The sequence below is a fragment of the Acipenser ruthenus genome, chromosome 11, assembly GCF_902713425.1.
Source record: "Acipenser ruthenus chromosome 11, fAciRut3.2 maternal haplotype, whole genome shotgun sequence".
Taxonomy (NCBI): Eukaryota; Metazoa; Chordata; class Actinopteri; order Acipenseriformes; family Acipenseridae; genus Acipenser; species Acipenser ruthenus.
Window position 1 is genome coordinate 21,600,347 of NC_081199.1, and position 26,972 is coordinate 21,627,318.

General features: G+C 41.4%; 1 protein-coding gene across 1 annotated transcript in view; it reads right to left on the minus strand.

Annotated features, from left to right (window-relative positions):
- The window catches only part of LOC117427122 (collagen alpha-1(VI) chain-like), a 58,146-nt gene that overhangs the window by 12,044 nt on the left and 19,130 nt on the right, over window positions 1–26,972 (minus strand). The window contains exons 17-25 of the mRNA XM_034045516.3: window positions 19,918–19,971; window positions 19,503–19,538; window positions 18,788–18,850; window positions 17,699–17,761; window positions 11,502–11,564; window positions 10,887–10,949; window positions 10,399–10,449; window positions 10,254–10,289; window positions 9,980–10,042 (exon numbers count right to left, since the gene is read on the minus strand). Coding sequence (XP_033901407.3) covers window positions 9,980–10,042; window positions 10,254–10,289; window positions 10,399–10,449; window positions 10,887–10,949; window positions 11,502–11,564; window positions 17,699–17,761; window positions 18,788–18,850; window positions 19,503–19,538; window positions 19,918–19,971 — 492 coding nt within the window. The remainder of the gene's footprint in view (window positions 1–9,979; window positions 10,043–10,253; window positions 10,290–10,398; window positions 10,450–10,886; window positions 10,950–11,501; window positions 11,565–17,698; window positions 17,762–18,787; window positions 18,851–19,502; window positions 19,539–19,917; window positions 19,972–26,972) is intronic.

Here is a 26,972-nt window from a genome sequence, read left to right on the forward strand (position 1 = left end):
ATCAAAAGGGTCATGAGATGGGAGGTTAATGGGTTTACAGGTCATGTGAGGAATAACACAACAAAGTGCAATGGGTGATATGGAGTCTGAGCTAGCAGTGACACCCCATGTTGAACAGCTAGCAGCTAAAGATTCAGTGACACCCCATGTTGACAGTTAGCAGCTAATTTAGGATTCAGTGGCACACACACCCTGTTGCACTGTTTCCCAGATCACCACGGGTAACCTGATGTCCTTCCACACATTTGCCTTTCGGATACATTTGTGGATCTCATACATCATCCTTGTAAATCATGAATAAAAGACCTCCATAATTCTGTGTTGGAATATAAACACAGGATGTTCAGTGCTGTGGAATGTGATTGGACAGATATTAACATACGGTAGCAATTCAAACCACCTGGAAGATCAGAATAACTCAGGATTTGGGACTTATTTATGCAAAACAGATTTTTGGTTTCTAAATCGTCTTGTGTTAAATCTTAGAAATGATAAAAAAAACACATCTTTCAGACAAAAAAAAAACACAAATCAGTGGTCTTCATCCTTTCTCCCAGAAATAAGTTTATATACACGGCTACTGCAGTCAGGGTTTATAGTGTCATCACACGAGCATTGCCCTGTGTACAGTACAGCATTTCTGTTTACGCAGCTGGAAATGTGTGCATAGGACACTATAAATACTGTTAAGGTCTCCACACACCGGACATGATGTGATTTGTCCTGCGATAAAATGGTGCTTTCACTGCGACACTACCTTTCACACCAGTGGTGACAGGCATGCGCAATGTGATAGACAACTCTCCTCTGATTGTATCATCAGCTGGAAAAAATCACACATATGATAGTCCTGTTATACAGCTAATAGAAATGTAGAATTCATACTAGCTTTCCAGAATACTTATTTCAGTAAAGTGTCAGATGGTTCTGGCACGTCCCTTTTGTGCAATAAATCATTAGAACCTTTTGCATGGTAGGTCTCGGTTGCAAGGATGTGCGGTTCTTCGATGGACCCAGATTCAGTTAAGATGTGTTTGCCCCCTGACGATCAGAATGAGAATGTAGAGATGGGAGCCCAGCTAACAAGATTTAAGTTTTTGCAGGTACTATTTTTAAAGACTGTCACAGCTACTGGAAGCAGGACAATCTTTGGGATACAAATTGAACATACATGAAACTGCAACAAATATTGTAATGACTAATGTGTTTTAAAGAATATAAAACCAGTAGAAAATATGATTAGCAGATCTATGTAAGGCCTTTCGTGGTGTTCACAGAGCCACGTCGAGCTGCGCCTGGAGGAGAATTCGAATCTTGCTGGGAACAAGCTGACTTATTAGATATGGATTGGATGCTATAGCATTAAATACATTGCTAATAGTAATGTTGTAGGATCCTGTATTTTGTATCCTTTTGAATAAGTCCAAGTAAGGTCTGAAAAAGAGAGCTCCTGGTATCAAAAGGTCAGGCCGACCTGCTGAAAGTCCCAAACCTCCCTTTTCAGGCAAGAGCATCTTTTTTAATTAGATTCAGGGCTTAAAACATTCTGATCCAGCGAGAGCAGAATGGCAAACTCTATGGAACAGAGTTAATATGCCAGAAGCAATCAAACTAGGTTTGATTATAGTAAGAAAAAACAAAAGTATTTTAATAATTAAGAAACCTAATATAATAACATTAAGTAAATGTATGAGCAGCCCTAAGTTTTAATATTCAAGGTTGCATTTGCTGCTAAGCAGATGCCTAATTAAAAATTAACCTCTTACCTTCTGTGTATATCAATTAAGTAAAATAAAATTACAATTTATACAAGATTGCTATATTGAAGTATCTGAATTAGAACTACATGTTATAAAATCATTTCAAGTATAAACTGTATCTTTACATATACAGTGAAGCGATTTGTAACCTCGTCCTTACCTGCTGATAGTAAAAGCAGTGTTGGAAATGACTCATTGGTTTTGGCCAATGTAGTGGAGTTTTTGATGGTCAGCAATTTAAAAGCCAAGATCCTCTCTCTATAATCAGCAAGCTTGTTAATATTAACGAGTGAAATACCTTTCGGATAACAGAAGATAGGAGTTTATATTAAAATAAACATTTTTCTATATAGCACAGAAATTAATTAGAACCTGACAAGAAGAGATGGAGGCACATAGTGTAGGGCGGTTTACTGAATTAAACCAAAAATTGTTTAAAAATATTGAGTATTAGAAAATGCTTACGGTAGTGTCTCATATTAATCAACACTGACAATTGGCATAAGGAGAGGTCGTCTTAAAACCTGCTTCAACTGGATTTTGTATGAACAGAGAAAAAGGTCAGACTTAGTTCAGTCACTGTAAAACGATTACATTCTAATATGTTAACAGTGGCTTGAATTTAGATGAAAATAACTGGACCTTCCATTGAAAGCTTAAATGACTTCATAACAGATCAATGGAGTAAAATGAAATTATTGAAGTATCTGAATTGGAAATAAACTGTTGAAAGAACATATTAAATGTTTATTACAACAGATGCTTGACATTTATGGTGTTTCCATGCAAAATGTCTTGTGTAAAATGCTTTTTTGGGTTTCCAATCGCTCAGTTTATTTTACTCGAGTAAACCGGGATTTTCACCCGACATCATGCAAATTAATGGGAAAGGTGGGGGGTTGATATGTAAATTAGCAATGCGTGAAGTACTCGTGCTGTTTTTGAAGATTACTAGTGACATTTTGTGAAAATGCGGTTTCCATGCGCAGAGAACTGGTACACGAGTGAATCTAAGCTGCTGTAATAAAGCAAAATACCCTGTGCCTGCTTGGTTACTAATGTGCTTTACTGCTCTTGACCAAATTGTTTTTCAATTTGAGGAGGCTCGTGCTGTCAGAGATGCTCTCCTTTCTTTTAAGTTGTGTTGGATTTACTGCTGTGTTAAATATTAATGATGCAAACAAATAAAACACAATCAATACGTTAACTTGCAATTTTATTTGGTCAGTTCTGAGAGGGCATCAACAACTTGGATGTTGTTGCGCTGTTTTGGGCTGTCGAGCTGGCTTATGACATACAGTTCACAAACTATATTTATTAACATGGCAGGAGACGCGCGTTGTCTTTGGACATAGGGGCATTCAGAACAGAAAATAGGAGGCACTTTTTTACACAGAGAATTATGAGGGTCTGGAACCAACTCGCCAGTAATGTTGTTGAACCTGACACCCTGGGATCCTTCAAGAAGCTGCTTGATGAGATTCTGGGATCAATAAGCTACTAACAACCAAACGAGCAAGATGGGCTGAATGGCCTCCTCTCGTTTGCAAACTTTCGGGAATTAATTCAGTTAAGCAGCTCACTTGCTCTTCATGGTTAACTTTAGCATAGTTTTTACAGCAAGGCTATTCTCAAACAGCTGCTTTAATACTATAACAAATGCATAACGCAGGTTCTCGTGGTTTTATACAGAACTGTAAACCCACAAGATATATACAACATGACAGACCAGACACAACAAAAAACAATAATAAAAAAGGCCGCCCGCATTAGCATTAAGGTGAACTACTCCACTGCTAACCATAAAATCGCCCATCAGTCACTACTTTCTGCCATCTTGGAATCCACAGTAACAACTGACCTGATCCCTTGCAATATTTATATTTAAGGATAAACACGCTCATTAACATTTACACGTGAAATGTGGGTTTCCATGCGAAACTGGGTGTGGTTTTCCCGTGTGTTTCGTCATTAAATGAGATTTACCCCCCTATCCCTCTCTTTGGCCATTTTTTTTGGCCACAAACCTAATTTACACGAGTAATTCTTCCAAACGTGCACGCGCATCGCCATTTCACATGTAAATTGACCCGCATGGAAACCCCATGATTGACAATATTGTAAACATATTGTTAAAACACATTTGAGATAATGTTCATTTAATTTAATCAATTTAAGAATTAGTTCCGTTTCTGTTTCCAACTAAACAAAAAGTATTTTAGACATCATAATATCAATTAAACTAAAGAATATAAATGTTTAGTTTATATAAAGGTTTTAATGAGCAAAATTAACTTTATTATATCATAGAAATTAGTGAAAACCTGGCAGCCGCGGTGAGCATTTCATTTAAATTAGAAAAGTTATCTACAGTATCAGTTCTTATCAGGCAGGTAGCGACTTTAATTGGGATGACGTCTGAGAGCCAAAAAATGACTTAATGCGGTGAATTTAGAAAAATGCTTACAGCTTAAATTTAAACGGAAATAACTGAACTGACCATTGTATACCTAGTACTTTCATACAAGGGCTTATGATAAACCCCTACAGTCTTTGTTCAATACATTGTTAACACACACCTGTATATTAAAGTAAACTAATCTGAAAAGGTGAAATATGCTGCTCAGAGGAAATATATTGTAGACCCAGGTTAATATAATCACACAAAAAGTTGATGTTATATATAAAACAGCATCTTTTTAAATACACATATAGACTTGTATTGTTTTGTATTATAGCAAGGATCCTGTGAATATATATAAATAAATAAAAAGAAGAACATGCAATTCTGACAAAAGGTAAACGAATCATACACACCAACTATATCCAGTTCCCTGGAAATGGACTGCCAGGTGTTCTCCCTCATAGATTGTAACAGTTACATTAAAAAAATAGAATTACATTTCAATAAATGATAGCATTTAAAAAAAAAAGTCTAACTAGACACAGGCATCTCTCTAGATAAAACAAGGTGCTCTGTGCAGGAAATACAGTGCGCTGACTGGCTAGAGATGATGGCAGGAAGTTTAATACATATCCTACATAGTTCTCTGCCCTTCTAATACATCTCTGGTGTTAATAAGGGCCACTTTCATCCTGTTTATATTTGTGTTACTAAGGGTTTAAGCAGATTCAATTTGTTCAGATTCTGATGTCTTTAAAGCTAACCGCTGATTAATTCAATGCACCAAATATCCTCCAGCGTTAGGAGGACCATCTGCAGCCTATTACATCCCTTCAGTAAGAGAATAACAGCAGGACAGCTAGACCGAGCATAAAGTGGCTGTTCCTGTAGAGACCTGGTGGGCAGCCAGATACATTTCTCAACTAGCAACCACTTCAAAATATAAATTATTTTGACAGAATTATTTTCTAAATGGAATGTCCAATTTTGTTCCGCTTTCCTGTTTTTTTCCTAGATTTAACCACAAAAAGTCCAGATTTAGCTAAATACATCAATGTTAACAAACACATTCTTCAAAGTTTTGAAATGTGTACTTTTAGATATAGGGCTCTATGTACTAATATTACTTATGTGTTCATAAATATTTGTTGCCTGTACTAAACAGCTCTTTTTCGAGAACAACTACCGGTACCGTAATATCTCTGCAAGTATACGAACAGCATAAATTACTGCTCATTATACAGGAGTGATCGGAATTTGCATCTCATTATAAGTAGATTCGCTATGCCAAAAGTCAAGATTAGAACGTCCTTCTGGCAAAGATAAATGAGTGGTATAGTGAACAGAAAGAGTAGAGGGGCAAATAGAATAGGATCGAGCTATGACTACTACAGACTCCGACCTTGATGCAACTATGGCACCAACCAAAAAGAAAAGGAAAACAAATTTCTACAAATTGACCTGTTAGTTAGCGAAATGGGAAAAACGCAAGAAGCCAAAAAACATTAAGAAACAAAACATGTAAAGAAATAACTAACAAAATAAATTGACTGAGACCAGTGCCGGTGCTGGGATTTACTGTGAAGTAAACACCCCCCCGCCCCCACCTCCCCAAAAAAAGAAAATAAATAAACGTGGAGCACCCCTGCAGCACAACCTCAAGAAAACCTTTTGAAAATAAATACATCAGCAGCAACATCTGAATCGGTCAAAAACAAAACATTTTAATATATCAGTTATGTAGCAAGATTAATCAATGTGATTAATAACTTGATTTAGTTAATATTGAAACATATTCATATCTTCAAATGAGTCACATAACCTATCAATCATAGGCATCAATTGGATTTTTTAATTAATTACACTGTGTAACAATTATTATTTTTTTTTGTTCCTGGGTAGTAAGTGTTATTTCCCAATTGCTTATGCCTCAAAAGTATAGAAAATGGCTATTATTCCCCACAAACTTTGCTTTTGTGACCAGGACAGTGATATTTTGAAATTTACCTATTTCCAATGAGAAAACGGGCTAATTTGTGTCTTTTCGTTCACATAAAGTCAGAAAAAAACAACATATGAATCCAAATTAACATGTATTTATACTAAAGTAATACGTGACCGGGAGTTCCTAGGGGGCGGCGCACAATTGGCTGAGCGCTGCCCGGGTAGGGAGGGCTTAGGTCGGCAGGGGAATCCACGGCTCACCGCGCATCAGCGACCCCTGTGGCCGATAGGGCGCCTGTGGCTCTGCAGCGGAGCCGCCAGATCTGTGTTGTCCTCCGGCACTATAGGTCTGGTAACATTGCTGTGGATCTGCAGTGCGAAAAATGACGGCTTGGAAGGAGCACGTTTCGGAGGACGCGTGTTCCAGCCTCCGTTTCCCGAGTCGGCGCGGGGGTTGTGAGCGGTGAGCCGGGGATACAGATAATAATTGGGCATGCTAAATTGGGGTGAAAATCGGGGTAAAATAATTGGCGACGACTAAATTAAAAAAAAAAAACAAACAAACAAACAAAAAAAACAAAACAAATATAAAACAGAAAATAATTGATTGCATAAGTATTCACCCCTTTTGCTATGACACACCTAAATAAGCTCTGGTGCAACCAATTGTCTTTAGAATTCACATAATTAGTTGAATGGAGTCCACCTGTGTGCAATTAAGGTGTTTCACATGATTTCAGGTTAAATATACCTGTCTCTGGGAGGTCCCACAGTTGGTTAGTACATTTCCTAACAAAAACTACATCATGAAGACGAAGGAACATTCAAAGCAAATCCGGAATAAGGTTCTTCAAAAGCACCAATCAAGGGTAGGATATAAGAACATTTCCAAGGCATTGAATATCCCCCGGAGCACAGTAAAGTCCATTATTAAGAAATGGAGAGAATATGGCACAACTGTGAATCTGTCTAGAACAGGCCGTCCTCAAAAACTGAGTATCCGGTCTAGAAGGGCACTAGTCAGGGAGGCCACCAAGAGGCCTATGGCAACTCTAAAGGGGTTACAGTCTTCCATGGCTGAGCTGGGAGACACTGTGCATACGGCAACAATAGCCCAGGTGCATCACAAAACTGGTCTTTATGGGAGAGTGACAAAAAGAAAGCTAGTGTTGAAAAAAACTCACATCAAATCTCGGCTAGAGTTTGCCAGAAGGCACGTGGGAGACTCTGAGACCAAGTGGAAGAAGATTCTATGGTCTGATGAGACCAAAACAGAGCTTTTTAGCCTCAACGCTATGCGCTATGTTTGACGCAAGCCTAACACCGCACATCATCCTTAGAACACCATCCCTACCGTGAAGCATGGTGGTGGCAGCATCATGCTATGGGGATGCTTCTCTGCGTCAGGGCCTGGAAAGCTCATGAAGATAGAGGGAAAAATGGATGCAGCAAAGCACAGAGAAATCCTGGAGGAAAACCTGCTGAAGTCTGCAAGAGACCTGGGACTTGGTAGAAGATTCATCTTCCAGCAGGACAATGACCCCAAACATACAGCCAAAGCCACACTGGTGTGGCTTAAAAACGAAAAGGTCAATGTCCTGGAGTGGCCCAGTCAAAGCCCGGACCTCAATCCAATTGAGAATATGTGGAAAGAGTTGAAAATTGCTGTTCACCAAAGGTCCCCATCCAACTTGACGGAGCTTGAGCAATTTTGCAAAGAAGAATGGGCAAAAATTGCAGTGTCCAGATGTGCAAAGCTTATCCAAATAGACTCTGTAATTGCTGCCAAAGGTGCCTCTACCAAATATTGACTCAAGGGGGTGAATACTTATGCAATCAATTATTTTCTTTGTATTTGTAATTAATTTTGAACAATTTTTATTTTTCACTTTGACATTATGGACTTTTTTGTGTTGATCAGTGGCAAAAACAGCTAATTAAATCCATTTGATTCCATGTTGTAACACAATAAAATATGGAAAAGTCCAAGGGGGGTGAATACTTTTGAGAGCCACTGTACTCAGCAGTCCTGAGCAGACTGACTGCCAGGTGCAGGTGATAATTAACAATAAAACAATTAACAAAAACAATTAAACTAAACTAAAATGTGTCTACGCACATGTTTTCTGCAGGGAGGAATTAACCCCCTCCCTGCTGTCTTACAATATATATATATATATATATATATATATATATATATATATATATATATATATATATATATATATATTTAGGGGGGGTGGGGTTCTTTTATATTTTAAGGTGCTTTATTTTAAAGTAACTAAAAGCCCAGAACGTTTAAACAGGAGGTTTCACAAACGAACTGCTTGTTGAATCTGCGCCAGTGAGAGGCATGCGTAAAATAACAGGCACAAGTCGAAGTCGTAAATTAGGAAAAAATGATAAGGGTAAGCGCAAAACTTTGAAATTATAATGAGATTCGTAGATTTGCATACAAAAGTAATTTGAAACTAACGATTTTAATTAAACTACTGCAGCAGGGATGAAACTGAGTTACAGGAGTGAAAATGACTTTAGTGCATCGCGGGTAGGTCACAAAAACCTACAAAAAGTCAAGATACGAAAGAGAAATCAATGATACATAGAGCCCATAATGTATCACAAATTCAACATTTAAAATCAGTCTATATTTATTTTTTTTACACATGGTGTGTCAACATTTACCTAACACATAAATCTGTAAATACATTATAATTCAGCTATTAAATCTGAAAAAATAAATCTGGGTTTTCACAAAATAAATAATAATTTTGCCAACTAAATCTGAAGCTAAATGCAAAAGAGACCTCGCCCATTCAAGCATTTGACTTGGCATTGTATGCTGCAGAGCTGCCCTTACACTCCGAGAGCCGATCTCTTCGCTTCCCCGCCAAAAAAAAAATACACATTTTAAAACTTTTAAGAATGTGTTTGTTAACATCTATGTATTTTGCTAAATCTAGCCTTTTTTTGGTTACATCTAGGAAAAAATATGCACCTGTAAAATATGAGTGCTTTTTTTACAGGGAAACTGGCTCTGTTCACTGCAATTTCACTGACACAACTTCAAACATAATTTCTCCAGTTCTACATGTCCTAGAGTGATCGTCAATGGCTCATTTGAAAGGTAAGAACTTGGACTAATTAGCTGTCTTATTTATTTATTTAAAATGTTCTATGCTTTTAATATATATATATATATTTTACAGAACTGCCCCTTTAGTCATAGTCACGCTCACCTTACTGACTCTCCACGGCCCCCAGAGGGGGACGTGCCCCACACTTTGCACACCACTGGTATAAGTAATACAAATTATTAGGGGTTTTAATCGATTAATGATGAATTGATTAATCACACTTGTGTGCTTTGATTGATAAAACATAATTGATGGATTAATCATGTCTACCTGAGGGTGGTATCAAAAAACGGTGCACAAAAAACAAATCTTGAAAAAAGGAGGAGGTCGCTTCTAAAGACCTTAAGGCAACTGGAAGTTATACCCAATAATATCTCAGAATGAAGAAAAAAAGTCTGCAACTTGCAACATTTGCTCATCGGTGCTTTCCTTTCACAGCAGTACTACACGTTTATTGTATCATCTTAGTCGCAAGTAAGTTGATTTTTCTTTTTATTACTTGTCTTTGAAATTGTCATATCACTTGCAAACAGGTGTGATTAATTGATCGTAGCTTGGATGACTAATCGATCAATACAAAATTTTAAGATTAAAGCTCTTACAAAGAATATCGCGGTACACCGATAACAACCCTTTGTGGTTTCGTTTATTTCTTCCTCATAACATAATTTGATTCTGTAAAATTCCAACACTCATCCAGTCAAAGATAACAAAAGAAATTGTGTGTGACTCACATCTGCACCGGGGTCCCCAGGCTCCCCATCATCTCCCTTTGGTCCTGGGTATCCTTTGGTGCCCTGCGGGAACACAACACACACGCAGTGTGAACACCTTTCTCTGACTCCATTTCTTTATTAGGACAGCAATAGGTTGCTACAGTTCTGTAATTGTAGTCTGCTCTGAGATGCACCAGTTAGCACGGCCATGTTTCTAAAGCAACCATCTTCTTTGGTATACCAATTCATGCAATGCAAATGACAATATAGTAATTCAAGCACAATGACTTACATTAGTGCCTGGATCGCCTCTTGCACCTGGGTAACCCTGAAAAGAAAGAAGGATTTACTAGCTGTATTTCCTGTTTGCTATTGTGACAAGAAAAAGGAAGTACCTTAAAATTAAAAATGGAAAATAAAAATGTAATGAACTTTACTTGGAAGCCGGGGAATCCTTCAGTTCCGTTTCCTGGAGCCCCGTCTTCCCCCTGGCAAGATAAAGAACCTATGTTTTTACTGCTGAATTCTGCTGCCTCTGTGGTATTGCATCTACTGTATTGTACTGGGTTGCAGAGCAGTGTAAAGAACAGCAATTTCAGACATTTCCTCCCAGTCCTGGTATGGTAAAGTCATTCTCTAATTGCTCTAAAATGGGGGGACTGTACAAAGTTGTGACAAAGTGGACACAGAAATTGAAGTCCTCTCACACAAGAAATACAACACTCCGATTGGGTAAGGATGACAAGATATTTTTTATAAAGGGCTTTGTCAACACTGTACTGTATCTCCCACCTAGGGAGCCCCACCTGGCCATTCCCTCTGGTTGGATGCTCCAGTCAAGATTCACCTGCTGCTCCAGCCCAAACCCAAACCCATACCCATAGTCATTCCAATGGAAGAAGAACTGAAGGAAGCCAACACTCACCCTCTCGCCCATCAGACCAGGATCTCCAGGTGCCCCTTTCATTCCTTTTGGTCCTTTGACCCCCTAAAATAAAGCAGACCCCACATAGAGGGGGGGCGGTATCAATAAAGGAGGGCAGGAGGCAGCACCATGAAGCAGGACAGCAGGACAGCAACAGTTGCCTATTTTAAGTTGCCTATTGTCAAAGGAAAAGGCTCCTGAGTCTATAACGCAATACTATGGTGATTGTATCACTGTTTTCACTTCTCTCCAGGCTGTTTCACATTGTAGTGTTGCTGTATGTTCTGTAGTGTTGAGGTATGTGCTGCAGTGTTGATGTATGTTCTGCAGTGTTGATGTATGTTCTGCAGTGTTGAGGTATGTGCTGCAGTGTTGATGTATGTTCTGCAGTGTTGATGTATGTTCTGTAGTGTTGATGTATGTTCTGTAGTGTTGAGGTATGTTCTGCAGTGTTGATGTATGTTCTGTAGTGTTGATGTATGTTCTGCAGTGTTGATGTATGTTCTGTAGTGTTGAGGTACGTTCTGTAGTGTTGAGGTATGTTCTGTAGTGTTGATGTATGTACAGATATACACAGGGCGCAGTGACAATATGATGCACTGTGATGAACCCCACCTCCGGTCCAGGAGGTCCTTCATCTCCCTTGTAGCCTTTTGGTCCTGGAGGTCCTGATTCACCCTAAAGAAGAAAAAAACATTAAAACAAGAGAAATATAAAATATATGAGAAATATATTTTACTTTTAATGCCTGTTTTGATTATGTAAATCATATCTGCTATTCATGAAACTGCTGCTTTCATTATGAGCAGTCAATTCATTTATGTTTCATGTATGTTCTATACATATTACTGAGAAAATTGGGTAGTGAATGGTGTAGTCAAAACTCTCATTGAATTTGTTTTTCTGTATTTCAAGGTGTAGTGAATTATATTGAAAAATGCCTTTATCGTGGAATTATTAGGTTTCTTTCAGTAATGTTTCTTTCAGTAATGTTGTGAATTAGACAAATGATCTCAAACGAGAAACAGGAAAGAGATTCTTTGTTTCCTCATGCGCCCCATGATAGGTTACAAAGTTAGTTGTTGGTATATGCACTCCTTCAGGCAGAGAAAACATTGAAACAACCTTTGGGTTCCCCAGTGGGAGAGGAGAAGCTGACTGAGATAAAGAGGGGCTGAGATCAAACGCTCTGCAGGGATCAGCTGACATCTCCCACTGAGGCAGGGCACACGCACAGCTATTTACATTTTTGTTCAGTTAAAGACCAAACAAAAGAGTGATTTGTCTTCAGTGTGTAGATGATACAGGAGCAACAGGTCCAGCAGCTCTAACAAGTGCCCAATGTGATTGATTACAGGGGCGCAGTTCACACTGAGCCTCACTATTAAGCACAGTAAAGAGACCTGAGTATGACCTAATCAGGGTGTGCCTTACTACTGAAGGTACAGTTATTTTCTGATCTATTACACAGTAATAGTTTCATACCCTGACAAGGAAAATTAAATGAATAGCTAGTTGAGACACCTTTAGCAATAATAACCTCTTACTAAACGATCAGGATATTTGTCAATGAGCTATTGGCATGATTCTTTAGTGATTTTTGACCATTCTTCAACACACAGTTGTTCCAGTTCATTCAAATTCCGAGGACTTCTCTTGTGCACAACCTTCTTTAACTCATACCAAAGATTCTCAATCGGATTTAGATCAGGACTTTGACTAGGCCATTCCAGAAGCTTGATTTTATTCTTCTTTAACCATTCTGAAGTAGCTTTTGATCGTTGTTGTGCTGGAATGTCCATTTGCTCTTTAAACCAAGTTTTGAGGGTTTTAGATGACTAGCCAATATCTTTTGGTATGCTATGGAATCCATTTTACCATGTATTGGAACTACATTTCCTGTGCCATTAGAGGAAAAACAGCCCCATAGAGGGATATTACCACCTCGATGCTTGACAGTAGGTATGGTGTTCTTTTCTTTGTACGCCTCACCAGACTTTGTCCAAATCTAACGACTATCAGTGTGACCAAATAGCAACCATTGAGACCTTCACCATGCAATACTTGACCTATGGTTGAAATGGAAACCCCAGTCCCACTTGTAGCCAATTCACTTTGAATATCTTTGGCAGTCAATCTCGGATTGTGACAGGCTAGCTGCAGGGAGGACTTGAGACCAGAAAGAATTACAGAGACAGACAGTGGTGATCAAACTGAGTCGCGGCAGCGCTTAGCGTTTTAATAAACAAATAAATAAAAGGTTGACCAAAACAGAACACGGCACTTTAAGCCAAAATAAATAGACAAACAAAACGATAAAACAGTAAACAGACAAACAAACACGGTGAGTGACAGAAACTTTCCTTTTCTTTCACTTTCCTTTTTCTCCTTCCTCACTCCCGTTCTCCACTCACCGAACACACAACCCCGAGTGAGTAAAACATGCATCTATATATACTGTTGTGCTGGGATTCAATTACTAATTAATTATTCACTTGAATCCCAGCACGTGAATTAATTATGTGCAAACTCGTGCTCACATATTAAATACTTTAAACGCACGTGAAGTGATAGTGCAATCCCATGCCTAAATACAATTATACATTTTAAATACTCGTGCTCATTACCCATATTATATCCTGTGTACCAACTACAATACACCAACATTAACACACCACATGCAACATATAACACAGAAATGCACACAGGGGCGGGACACATTGCCACAGTAACCTTTCTCACAATTCTTCTACTTGTTCTTGGTGTGAAAGAACCTTCTTTCTTCTAGACCAAGGGAGCATTGTGACAGTACCATGAGCCTTGTACTTCTTGATAATAGAAACAATAGTTCAAATGTGGATACTCAAATGCTTGGAAATCTTCTTGTATCCTTCTCCAGCTTATAACAATAAATCATTTTCTGCCTAAAGTCTTCAGATAGCGTTTTACTTTTTCCCATATTGACTTATTGGTAATGATAGTATCATCCTATGCCTAACCCTTTTAGACTCTCATAGAATGTTCAACTACAATCCAGCATTTTCTAGGATTAGGTTCTGCATTATCATATTGAAATTTCTAGCACCTTGTAGACAATACTATCATAGCATATTTTGAATTTTGCTAAAGAATTGCTGAAATAAAATATCTATTTCTTGTAACTTTTTTTTCCTCATCCACAGAAGCAAAACTTTTGTTACAAAACATTTTTCCTATAATTATTTGATTTCGAGAAAATTCTAGAAATTATAAATTTCCATTGGGGTATGTAAACTTTTGACTACAACTGTATATATATATATATATATATATATATATATATATATATATATATATATATATATACACAGTATATCAGCAAAATATTCAGCTTGTAAGAATCAAGTAATCCGCTCATAAGAATCATTTCGGGTCAAACTGACTACATTTAATACGGTACTGTATGAAGTGCAATGATATGTACAGCCAAGAAAGCTGTTTTTGAATTTTAATTTGATCACATCTCTCGTGATTAGGCATGTACGCAGCATATATACAGTATAATCCCTGGTCTGCAGCGACTCCCAGTAGAAAATTAAAAGTTCATGCAGTTTACGTGTGAGCTGACATGGCAGATATTTTTTTTGGTTCTGTGTTAGTTTTAATAAAGTGAATTCACATTCATTGAATACATACTGAGTACAGCAGTGTTATTATGTGATATGCATGTAGAGGGAGTGGGATTGCAGCGTTGTGCGGTGAGGGGGGGGGGGGGGGGCTGGGGAATTGCAGAGCTTTGCATCTCCACTTAGTGAAAAACTGTGAGAAAAAAAGCAAGCCACAGATGCTTAAAGTCCTGACAATAAAATACTGTACTGTAATATCATTTAAATTCAAAGGATATTACACATAACACCGCACGGCAGTTAAACTAGGCACCGTCACGAGACGATCGCTTCTCAAGTATACTGTAGTAAAATAGGATTCTGCAGTCATGAGTAAACAATTAAAAGTCTATAAAGTTGAAGCTGACACCCCTAACGGGATTGAGATCCAATTACAGAATTTGCCACATTATCTAACCTTTAAAGGAGTGCCAAGGTTCTGTCTTTCCTAATTTATTAGCATGAGCAACATTATTACTGACCCTCCTTTTAATGAAGGTCATTCGGTTGGTTGTTTTGTTTTTGTATACACAAATAAAGAAGGACCAATTAATGGTTCTAGGTGGCAATATGGGGAAAATGTACAGACGTGCTCAAATTTGTTGGTACCCCTCCACAAAAAACGAAGAATGCACAATTTCCTCTGAAATAACTTGAAACTGACAAAAGTAATTGGCATCCACCATTGTTTATTCCATATTTAATAGAAATCAGACTTTGCTTTTGATTTTTTATTCAACATAATATTGTAAATAATAAAACAAATGAAAATGGCATGGACAAAAATGATGGGACCGCTAACCTAATATTTTGTTGCACAACCTTTAGAGGCAATCACTGCAATCAAACGTTTTCTGTAGCTCTCAATGAGACTTCTGCACCTGTTAACAGGTAGTTTGGCCCACTCTTCCTGAGCAAACTGCTCCAGCTGTCTCAGGTTTGATGGGTGCCTTCTCCAGACTGCAAGTTTCAGCTCTTTCCATAGATGTTCGATAGGATTCAGATCAGGACTCATAGAAGACCACTTCAGAATAGTCCAATGTTTTGCTCTTATCCATTCTTGGGTGCTTTTAGCTGTGTGTTTTGGGTCATTATCCTGTTGGAGGACCCATGACCTGCGACTGAGACAGAGCTTTCTGACACTGGGCAGTACGTTTCGCTCCAGAATGCCTTGATAGTCTTGAGATTTCATTGTGCCCTGCACAGATTCAAGGCACCCTGTGCCAGGCGCAGCAAAGCAGCCCCAAAACATAACTGAGCCTCCTCCATGTTTCACTGTAGGTATGGTGCTCTTTTCATTGAAAGCTTCATTTTTTCGTCTGTGAACATAGAGCTGATGTGACTTGCCAAAAAGCTCCAGTTTTGACTCATCTGTCCAAAGGACATTCTCCCAGAAGGATTGTGGCTTGTCAATATGCATTTTAGGAAATTCCACTCTGGCTTTTTTATGTTTTTCTTTCAGAAGTGGAGTCCTCCTGGGTCTTCTTCCATGGAGCCCACTTTCGCTCAAAAAGCGACGGATGGTGCGATCAGAAACTGACGTACCTTCACCTTGGAGTTCAGCTTGTATCTCTTTGGCAGTTATCCTTGGTTCTTTTTCTACCATTCGCACTACCCTTCTGTTCAATCTGGGGTCGATTTTCCTCTTGCGGCCATGCCCAGGGAGGTTGGCTACAGTCACATGGACCTTAAACTTCTTAATAATATTTGCAACTGTTGTCACAGGAACATCAAGCTGCTTGGAGATGGTCTTGTAGCCTTTACCTTTACCATGCTTGTCTATTATTTTCTTTCTGATCTCCTCAGACAACTCTCTCCTTTGCTTTCTCTGGTCCATGTTCAGTGTGGTGCACACAATGATACCAAACAGCACAGTGACTACTTTTCTCCATTTAAATAGGCTGAATGACTGATTACAAGATTGGAGACATGTGTGATACTAATTAAAGAAACTAATTAGTTTGAAATATCACTATAATCCAATTATTTATTATCTTTTCTAAGGGGTACCAACAAATGTGTCCAGGCCATTTTAGAATATCTTTGTAGAATAAGCAATAATTCATCTCTTTTCACAGCTTCTTTGCTTTATTCTATGACATACCAAAGGCATGCAGGTATACATGATAAAATAGCTTTTAATTTCATCACTTTTCAGGAGGAATGAAGCATTATTTCAATGAGCTGTAAGGGTACCAACAAATTTGAGCACGTCTGTAAGTTAATACATTTTAAAGACTTGTTGCTACAGATATGAAAGAGATGCTTGTGTTAATAAGATGTAAGAAAATGGATTTTAAAACCTTGATAAATACTCATTTATAGGGGTGACAGTGGTAATGTTGCTAGTGCAAGAATTATATAAGACTCTTTCACAAACAGCTGTGGCCTCTGCTTGATTTGGCCCTGCTGTTCTGAATCACATAAAAAGGAAACAGCTTTTGAGTCAAGTGTGCCTTATAAGGGAACAATTAGGAATGCCAAAATTCTGTGAATAAAGAAACAACTGTTCCTACTGTAGTTTCTGTAAGGAATCGAATGTCCCAGGCGGCAGACTATTCGCTCTATTGAGCAGTTTATACGGTTCCTGTTTCTGCAGTCAATTAGCCAGTGATGTCATCTAGTAATAAATGACCCCAGTCTGAAGTCTCTTAAGATGGCCTTGAATGCAAAACTGTAAGCGTCTAATAAACCAAGGCTTTAAAATGAATTTTCTACCTCCTATTAACTGGCAACATTTTTGCATTAATGCAAAGACCGGGTTCCTGTCATTGTTGCCTTAAAGCAACCAGATATCAAATGTTCAAGACTCATGACTGGCTAAAAAAGGGGTGTCTGGGTCTTTCCATGTTTATTTTATTTTGATTGCACTCAACTAATAATATTCATGATCTCACCCCAACCCTAAGCCCAACCCCAACCACCCTCAAGCTGTTTGTTTCTCAGTTTTGTAACATGGAGTTTTCTCCTGTCAAGTAAACAATATAGCATTTATTAGACGTATATACACTACCAGAGGTAAACTTTATAAGATATAATTATTATGTATATAGTGTCCTGTAGATTTTCACATTAGTTTGTTCACTGAAGACTGGACACTTTGTATACTGTAGTGTCCTGGATCTTTGCACGTTACTTTGTGGTACAACCCAGAGAAGCTTGTCTTACCGGATCTCCATTCAGTCCGATGGACCCTTCTCGTCCAGGTTCCCCTGGAGGTCCTGGCTCGCCCTAATGAATAAAAACATGATCGATGTCAGCAATCAGAGGGCAGGAATGAGCAAAGCAATACTGTTTTCCAGTGGAACAGGGGTCGATATTTTAGACGCACACGTTACAGAAAGCTTAATGGATGGTATGAACAGCTATGCTATGTTGCTATGTTACAGCTTTAGCATTTCTTGGTTGTCCTGAGCATTTACAGACAGGCAAATGCTTTAAGTGTACACCAATGCCTATAAAACTTTAACGCAACCCAATGCTCAACTTTATGTAATCGGATTTGATTTTATCTCACTTAATAACTGCTTTTAAAACCAAATCACATCAACAACAAACAAGTTGTCCACACAATAATCAGGACTGAGTGGCAGACAGAGAGTCTGTAGGGTTACAAACCAGAGGTAAGCAACTTAAAATGCTTTGTTACTGCAGTACTTTCTGCATTCTGACAGATACACTACGAGCACTATGAGATCTGTGCATGTGGGCAGACAGCTCAACTCAGTTAGGAATCCAGTTGGGAGAAAAGAAAATCCACAGAGAAGTTACACACAGTGATCTTGGGTGAAGAAAGCTTTTAAAACCAGATGTATTCTTAACATGTCTGATAATAACAATATTTAAAATATTTAAGTATTTCCTTCACCTAAGAAAATATCCTCTATGTACATTTACTGTTCAAATGTAGCTCTGTTTTCACATCTAGACTGATCTCACCCTCAATCCCCCTGGCTAAGCATGGCCAGACCCTGCTCCACTCACATACAGTGTCACTGTCAGACCATGTGGTTCACAAGCAGTCACTGTTACACCAGGAGTGACCAAGAAACAATGCGGCCTGTGGTACCACTGTTTACAGAGTTTACAAAGTGCTACTCTGGTCTTGTTTCATTCTTTACTAACTGTGCTATTCTGCCCATCTTTATTACTTTAGTAGCGGTGCTATCCTGTTCTTATTTACCTCTGTAGTAGCGGTGCTACAGTATTCTGTTCTATCCTGCCCTTGGCTCCTGCTTTAGTTTCATTTTTACTCACCAAGTCTCCTCGAGGTCCTCTTGCTCCTGGTGTTCCTGGTGCTCCTCTTTCTCCTAGACTGCCCTGATCAGTAACAAACATCCTCAGTTAATATCACAGGCATTAGCAATGCCTTGTGTTCTTCTCTGACTCTAGTCTACAGCTATGGCCAAAAGTTTTGCATCACCCTATAGATTTAACACATTGTACTTCATAAAGTTGAATGATACCTGCTGAATAATGTTACGTTAACACACTGAATTACATACAGCTTTGTAATCTTCAATATACTTAACGAAAAACTGACATTTTGAAATCTAACACGAAATACTGTACTACTATTATGGCTTCCGGTAGAGTTTTGCAATATGATTTTGTAATTTATTTGGTTACATAATGTTAAATAAAAGATCAAAATTATGTACAAATCATTTTGTTCTTTTTTTATGTCTCAATCCTAAAATTCTAGGTGATGCAAAACCTTTGGCCATAGCTGAAGAACTGTTATTAGGCTGTGTTTTGTTCATAAAACCAATCTTTAACTGCTGGACTTTGTGAATTGAGCCCTAATGACCTAGGACATAATGCTATTGCTTTGGATGTTACTACTTACCTGGTAATCTGGTCTGTGTGTTTTTTTCTATCTTTTACAGTAGTAAATGTAACATGCCCGTCATGCCAACAAAGTTTCAAAAATCATAATTCAATTCAAAGAAAATACTTGAAAGATAATTACCTTTTCACCTCTGGGTCCATCAGGGCCTGGCTCACCCTACACAATGAATAAATCAATCAATGAGATCATAAAAAAGACACACAGACTGTGACAGAGACAGAATGATTCTTGGTGATAAATCTCCCACCCGACCTGTGAGGACGCATTGTAAAGGGAACACAGTGCCCTGGACTGGATGGACTGACAATTAATTCCTAGGGTTAGATGGACATCTAGAAAGGGGGCACAGCTGCGGTACATGAAGTCATCGCTCCAGAGGGAAAGCGATGTGGCAACCACGGATTGGAGGAGAAACGACTGCACTCTCTAACCAAGGGGGGGCGTGACTGAAGGTACAAATAGAGGACATGGCTAGGTGATCTGTTCCTTTGTTTATATATGCTGTATGTGGAAATATCTTCCAAATCAAACTTACCTCATCACCTCTTTCTCCTTTGTCTCCATTCACTCCTCTCACCCCTGGCTCCCCCTGCAAATCAGAAAGACAGAACAGTTCAGGTCTGCAGCAGACAGTGTTCCTGGCAGAGTATAAGCACACTCCCTTCCTACCTGTGTCTATTACCTCATTTCCATGCACCACTCAACTGGGTTGAAAACCCTGCTGTCATAATCCTGCATTTCCATGTTCATTTGGCTGCCAGTCTGAGCTGCCCCTGATTTATTTAGGATCTTTTCCAAAAACGGGCCAAAGCGGAATGGGTAAAAGTACGTCACAACACTGACCGATCATGTGACAGGTTGGGCATAATTATTTAATCCACATAAGGGGTAAGCAGGTTTCTCTGTGCGTTTTTTGTTAGTAACAAAAAACTCTAAAGAATTGTTAGGATTGTCGGAAGCAAAGCAATGGTGTCCATCCTTTCAGTTTTGTAAATACATGAATATGACCTTAGCCGCAAGGCTTGCTGGGGAAGAACTGCCAACATCCGTCAAAAGTTCTCATTGCATGGTGTAACGGGCGGGGGGGGGGGGGGGGGTCTGTGCTGACTATCTGGCGCATGCGTGGTACTGCAGGAAGGGGGTTAGCAGCCTCGTAGATCCACCTGCGTAAGTAGCACCTTTATTTTGTAGTTTTATTACTATGTTTTATTTTCCCTTTTCATTTCGCCTTTTGTTTTCATTATTATTTTGAGCACATGTGAGTGCGCCAGCTTTTAACTGTTTACCAGTATTGGTATTTCTGTGGTCCTGTTTACCGTTTTTAGTATTCGGACCATGGACAACAACGCCCTCTGGGAGCTAAAATAAATATCCAAAATATACTGGGCACCAGTGCAGTGTTTTCAAATAAAACTGTCTCCCGTGTGTCAGTGAATTGCCCACCACCCTTCCACATGTGGTGTCATTGTGGGATCCACTGCCCAACCAAAGCAGTGCAATAGCAGAGGGAGGCAGAATGGACCCGCAGCAATTCGCCGCTATGATGAACCTCCTGCGCCAAACCCTAATGGAGGTAGTGCAGGGGGGTGGCCGACCTGCAGGACCAGACCCAGAATTACTACGGCCGACGAAAATGACGGAAGAGGATCGACCTGAAGCCTATCTTGAGATCTTCGAGGCTATGGTGATCTCTGCCAGGTGGGCCCAGGCACAGTGGGCTAGCTACCTCCTTCCCCACCTGACGGGGGAGGTGCAGGCGGTGGCGAGGACCCTGGATCTGGCAGCAATGATGGAGTACTCCATGCTGAAAGCTGCCATCCTCAACCGCGTGGGTGCGACTCTGGAGGGCTACCGCCGCAAATTCCGGGAGGAGAGTTTTTCTGCGGAGGAATACCCCAGAGCCATTGCGCACTGCTTGCAGGATTACGCACGGGGATGGTTAAACCTGGGAGCCACCACCACTGCCAGGCTGGTGGAGGTAATCGTAGTTGAGCGGTTCCTGCAGTGCTTGGCTCCGGGGCTGGGCTTGTGGGTGCAACGGCAGGCAGCTGCCACTCTGGATCGGGTGATCCAACTGGCAGAGAAGTACTAGGCAGCAGAACCAATGCCGGCTAAGCTGCCTGGAAACAGCGCTACTCCAGCATCACCCCCTCTACTGGCCCCAGGGAGGGCGAAGGGACTGGGGGGGAGGGGTAGCCAGATCTTTGGATGGAGTGTGGCGATGTGAGCTCCCGGCCCGAGAACTGGCTGCTGCTGTGTTGGACCGAGGTCTTGCGCGGCCACCCTACCGTCGAGCCCCTTTGATGGCTCCTGTGTCTCAACCTCCTGCTGAAGCTTCCTGGCGAGAAACCAGTTCACTGATGTGTGGAACAAGCTGGTAGGTGAGCCACATCGACCAGGATTGCCCCGCTATGGGATATGACCTCATTCGACCAGGTAAGACTGCTCCATTCCATCAGTCACTCCAGCAGATGGGTTTTGTGATTCCTGTGTCAGTGGATGATACACAAACCCAGGCTCTCTTAGATTCAGGGTGTAGTCAGTCCCTGACACAAGAGAGCTTAATCTCACTGGGGCATAAGCAAATAATGGGACAGGTGCATATAAAATATATTCATGGGGATGTGCGCACTTATCCCAAAATGTATGTGAATTTGAAAATTGGCAAGCAGGTGACGCAAGTGCAATTGGGTTTGTGTCCTCGATTGCCAGTGCCTGTAGTTCTGGGACAGGACTGTGAGCAGTTTAAAGATTGGTTGGCTGCTGTGATGGCCCCGTCCTCCCTATTGGCTAAGAAAGAGGAAGTAATTGGACCTGACCTGGACAGCTACTGCCATAGATTTAGACCCCGCAAAACTAAACTGGAACACTGGGCCGCTAAGAATGAGGGCTGGCAATGGAGGGAGTCCGAGAAGTTTCAGGTGGGGGTGATTGGTGAAGAGTCGGGTGGGGAAGCCACAAAGCCAGCGCAGGGGTCTGGCTCGGCTGCCTCCGTTCGGGACCGACCTGATCCCGAGCTGGAAGTCATGGGAGATGATTTTTTACCTTGTTCCCGTGACTTCCAACTCGAGCAAGGGCGTGACGATGTGCTGGGCAGGCTCTTTGACCAAGCAGCTGTGGTTAATGGTCGGGTGGTCGAGCCCAGACGCGCCGCCACGTACCCTCACTTTGAAATTAATCGAGACCTTTTGTACCGCATTGAAAAATTACCACAAACAGGGAAGTGCGTCACCATTTGCTCATTCCTCAGCCCTTTAAGGAGGATTTGTTGCAGCTTGCTCACACTATTCCCATCTGGTCATTTGGGAAGGGACAAGACCAAAGTGAGGCTTGTGATACGGTTCTATTGGCTGGGGTTGATGTTGATGTCAGGCGTTTTTGCGAACACTGTGGGAAATGTCAGAAAGCTAGCCCTAGAGCCGTCCCACAAGCTCCACTGGTGCCGTTGCCCCTAGTGGAAGCTCCGTTTAAGCGTATTGGAGTAGATATAGTGGGACCACTAGAAAGGAGTGCGGCAGGATACACCCACCTATTGGTCATTTTGGATTATGCTACACGTTATCCAGAGGCCATTACCCTCCGATCTGCATCTGCTAAATCTGTTGCCAACGAGTCTGTGAAGGTTTTCTCCCGGGTGGGGATCCCCAAGGAAATGCTGACCGACCAAGGCACCATCTTTATGTCCCGGCTAGTCTGCTGAACATGTAAACTTTTGGGGATTAAGACCATTAGGACCTCGGTCTTTCACCCCCAGAACGATGGTTTTGTGGAGCGTTTTAATAAGACCCTCAAAAAACATGTTGCACAGATTAATTGACAGTGAGATGCGTTACTGGGACCAGCTGATCCCTCCCCTTCTCTTTGCTATCAGAGAGGTACCTCAGGCTTCTACAGGGTGTGGCAGAGTGTCCCACCTCTTTGTTTGTTATTTATTTATATTATGATTTATGTTTATATTACAGCGAAAGCCAATTGTTATTTGTTATTGTTTTGTATTTTAAAAACCTCGTGAGGATGCGTGACTGATCAGCTAGTGATTTATTTAACTAGCTGACAGTCACGCATCCTTACTAAACTCGTGCAGACTATAAAAGCCTGCAGCTGTCCGTGCTCGGGGGGTAGAGTGCCAGAGGCGAGACGTGTTTTGTGGAGAGAGAGAGAAACAATTGCTATATATAAATATACTTGTTTCCGTTATTGTTTGTTTATTTGTTTGGCCAACGTGCCCTTTTGTTTAGTGTTTGGTGCTCTGTTTAAACCTTTTGTTTGTATTATTATTTAATAAATAAGCTGAGCACCGTAGCGCTACAGGTTCACCACCACCATTCACTGTTTGGTTTCTGTTCCTGGTCCATGACATCACCACCCACACGCCACTCAACAACGACTCGGTCACAGAGGTTTTCACCTTTCAAGCTGCTGTATGGGCGGAGACCCCGGGGTGTGCTCGATCTGGTCAGAAAGATGTGGGAGGAACAGCAGGATAATTCGACCAATACTGTCCGGTATGTGTTGGACCTGCGCAAACGTCTTGAGTCTGTGGGAAAATGGGTGCATGACAATTTGCAGCAGGCTCAATGCAGACAGGAGACCCAATATAAGAGGGGGACCCGGTTATGCACGTTTCAGCCAGGGGATAAAGTGCTTCTATTGTTACCCAGCTCTGAGTCCAAACTTCTGGCGAAGTGGCAAGGACCTTTTGAGGTTACACACCGGGTTGGGACGGTGGATTATGAGATCTGCCAGCCGGAGTGACGGAGAGAAAAGCACATTTATCATGTAAACCTCTGGCCCTGGTTGCAATAGGAGGCTTTGGTAGTGGTGCAAGATGACGTCACAGACCTGGGACCTGATCTTTCTGTGTTGGCGAAAAAGGGGTTGGTACAGATTGCAGATCATCTGACACCAACACAGAAATGTCAGGCTCGGGCTCTGGTGGCGGAGCTTCCTGATGTGTTTTCTACCGTCCCAGGGCAGACTCGAGTAGCCCACCATCACATTGAGATTGAGCCGGAGGCGCCAGTTCGCCAGAGGCCGTACCGCATACCTGAGCGCAAAAGGCAGGTAATAAAAGCGGAGATTGATGAGATGCTCAGACTGGGTGTAATAAAGGAGTCCCAAAGTGACTGGAACAGTCCGATTGTTTTAGTGGATAAGCCGGATGGGTCAACTCGATTTTGCATTGACTTCATGCGAATTAATGAAAAGTCGAAGTTTGATGCTTATCCCATGCCCTGGGTAGATGAGTTGCTCATTTTATGACGACACTGGATTTAACAAAGGGGTACTGGCAGATACCCCTGATCCTGTGGTTATCCACAGTGAGGATTGGCCGAGTCATCTGTGTAAAGTGGCAGCAGTGCTGCAATCCTTGCGGGAGGCTGGGCTCACTGTTAACCCAAAGAAATGTGCCATTGGGAAGAGTGAGTCGGAGTATTTGGGGTATCGAGTAGGGAGCGGCCAGATCAGACCGCTGATTGTTAAGGTGAAAGCCTTGGCTGACTGGCCAGTCCTTACAACCAAAACCCAGGTGCGTTCTTTCTTGGGACTAGTGGGCTATTATACGAAGTTCATCCCGAGCTTCGCCACGCTCGCTGCTCCCTTGACAGACCTCACCCGGAAGGCTGCCCCAAATATGGTTCAGTGGACGGTGCTGTGCCACAGAGCCTTTCTCGCTTTGAAGCGAAGGCTGTGTAGCAAGCCAGTGCTGTGCAGTCCTGATTTCAGTAGGAGGGTCACCCTGCAGACGGATGCGTCAGAGACAGGTCTCGGGGGCAGTGTTGTCTCAGGAGGTGTGGGGAAGCGAGCACCCGGTCCTGTATATCAGCAGGAAGCTCATTCCCCGTGAGAAAAAACTATAGTACCATCGAGAAGGAGTATCTCGCAGTAAAATGGGCAGTCGAGTCACTTCGGTACTACCTCCTGGGGCGACACTTCACCCTGGTTTCAGTTCATGCCCCCTTAGCATGGCTTTACTGGATGAAGGATAACAACACCAGAATCACGCGTTAGTACTTGGCCCTGCAGCCCTATGCCTTGAGTGTAGTCCACCGAGCAGGGAAACTGCATCAAAATGCCGATTTTTTCTCTCGGGAAGGCATGGGTAGTGTAGGATTTTCGAATGGACCGGTGGTGCCATTCTGAGGAGGAGGATATGTAATGGGGGTGGGGGGGAGATCGGTGCTGACTATCTGGTGCATGCGTGGTACTGCAGGAAGGGGGCAGCAGCCTCGTAGATCCACCTGTCATTCATGGCAGTGACACGGAGAGGTGGGGAAGAGGGTGTGTTGGCTTTCCCTCTCTTTGAGTGGCTGAGAGGCGGGCCTTGGGGGATTGCTCGGCCCATAAGTACTGCGCTTGGTTATGCATTTGGAGCGAGTGACCAAAATAGGCAAGCACGGCTGAGGAAGACAGCCAGCAATAAATAAACAATTTATTAAAATATATTGTTACGTACCCAAGGGGACGTGTGTAGTGATAGGGGAACATTGGCCACCCCAGTAGTGCATAACAGCGTAGGACGGAGATCCCGAGCTGACCGGCTTAGCAGCAGTGGCGGCACTGCGTAAGCAGCACCTTTATTTTGTAGTTTTATTACTGTGTTTTATTTTCCCTTTTCATTTTGGCTTTTGTTTTCATTATTATTTTGAGCACCTGTGAGTGCGCCAGCTTTTAACTGTTTACCAGTATTGGTATTTCTGTGGTCCTGTTTACCGTTGTCAGTACTCAGGCCACGGACAACAGCGCCCTCTGGGGGCTAAAAGAAATATCCAAGATAAACTTCTGTCTCCCGTGTGTGTCAGTGAATTGCCCACCACCCTTCCACACATGGAAACTGAGTTTTTCACTCAGCTGGGGTAGACGATCAATATGGGTTCAGGAGGAATGTGGGATAACCAGCGAATCAGCTAAAATTCGCGGTCATGAAAACGTTCATGCTCATGAAAACAAGGTATATGAGGGATTCTAGATGAGGCAGAACGATTAGGACATTTTACTTTCTGCAGATGATCCTTTAGGGAAACCCTTTTTTAATTATCTAAATTTTAGTGGACATTGTTAAAACAGATAATCAGGCAATATTCTGACAGCTCATTGCTTTAACAGTTCCTAGCTCCCACGTTAGGGGTTCATTTTTTAAAGGTAACTCAGAAATTCCAATCCATTTGTGTTTGTGATGATGAAGTCAGAGTGGGGGTGAGGTCTGGTGATCGAGGAGTTTCTATAACACTGACAATATGGCGTCTTAAACACTTTATGAGACATGAGCTGGGATTCTTACCGACTGTTGTCCTTAGACATGTTTGCATTTACAAGTTCTCAGGGTTTCCTGGAACAATCATGTCTAAACTACAGTAACTGCAAGGCTGGACTGCTGGTGCCCAAACACACAGCCGATCCAGGCAGTGTACAGCACCGCCCTAGCCTCTCTGACTAGATACCAGAGGAGTAGAGACCTCACTGGAGACCAAGCTCCAGACACTCTGCTGCCCCGGTCACTCCCAGGACAGCTCCCTCTCACTACAGTTCAGTGCAAGACTGTCAGACCATGGATCTCACTGAATAATAAACTGATCTAGAGATCCTTGT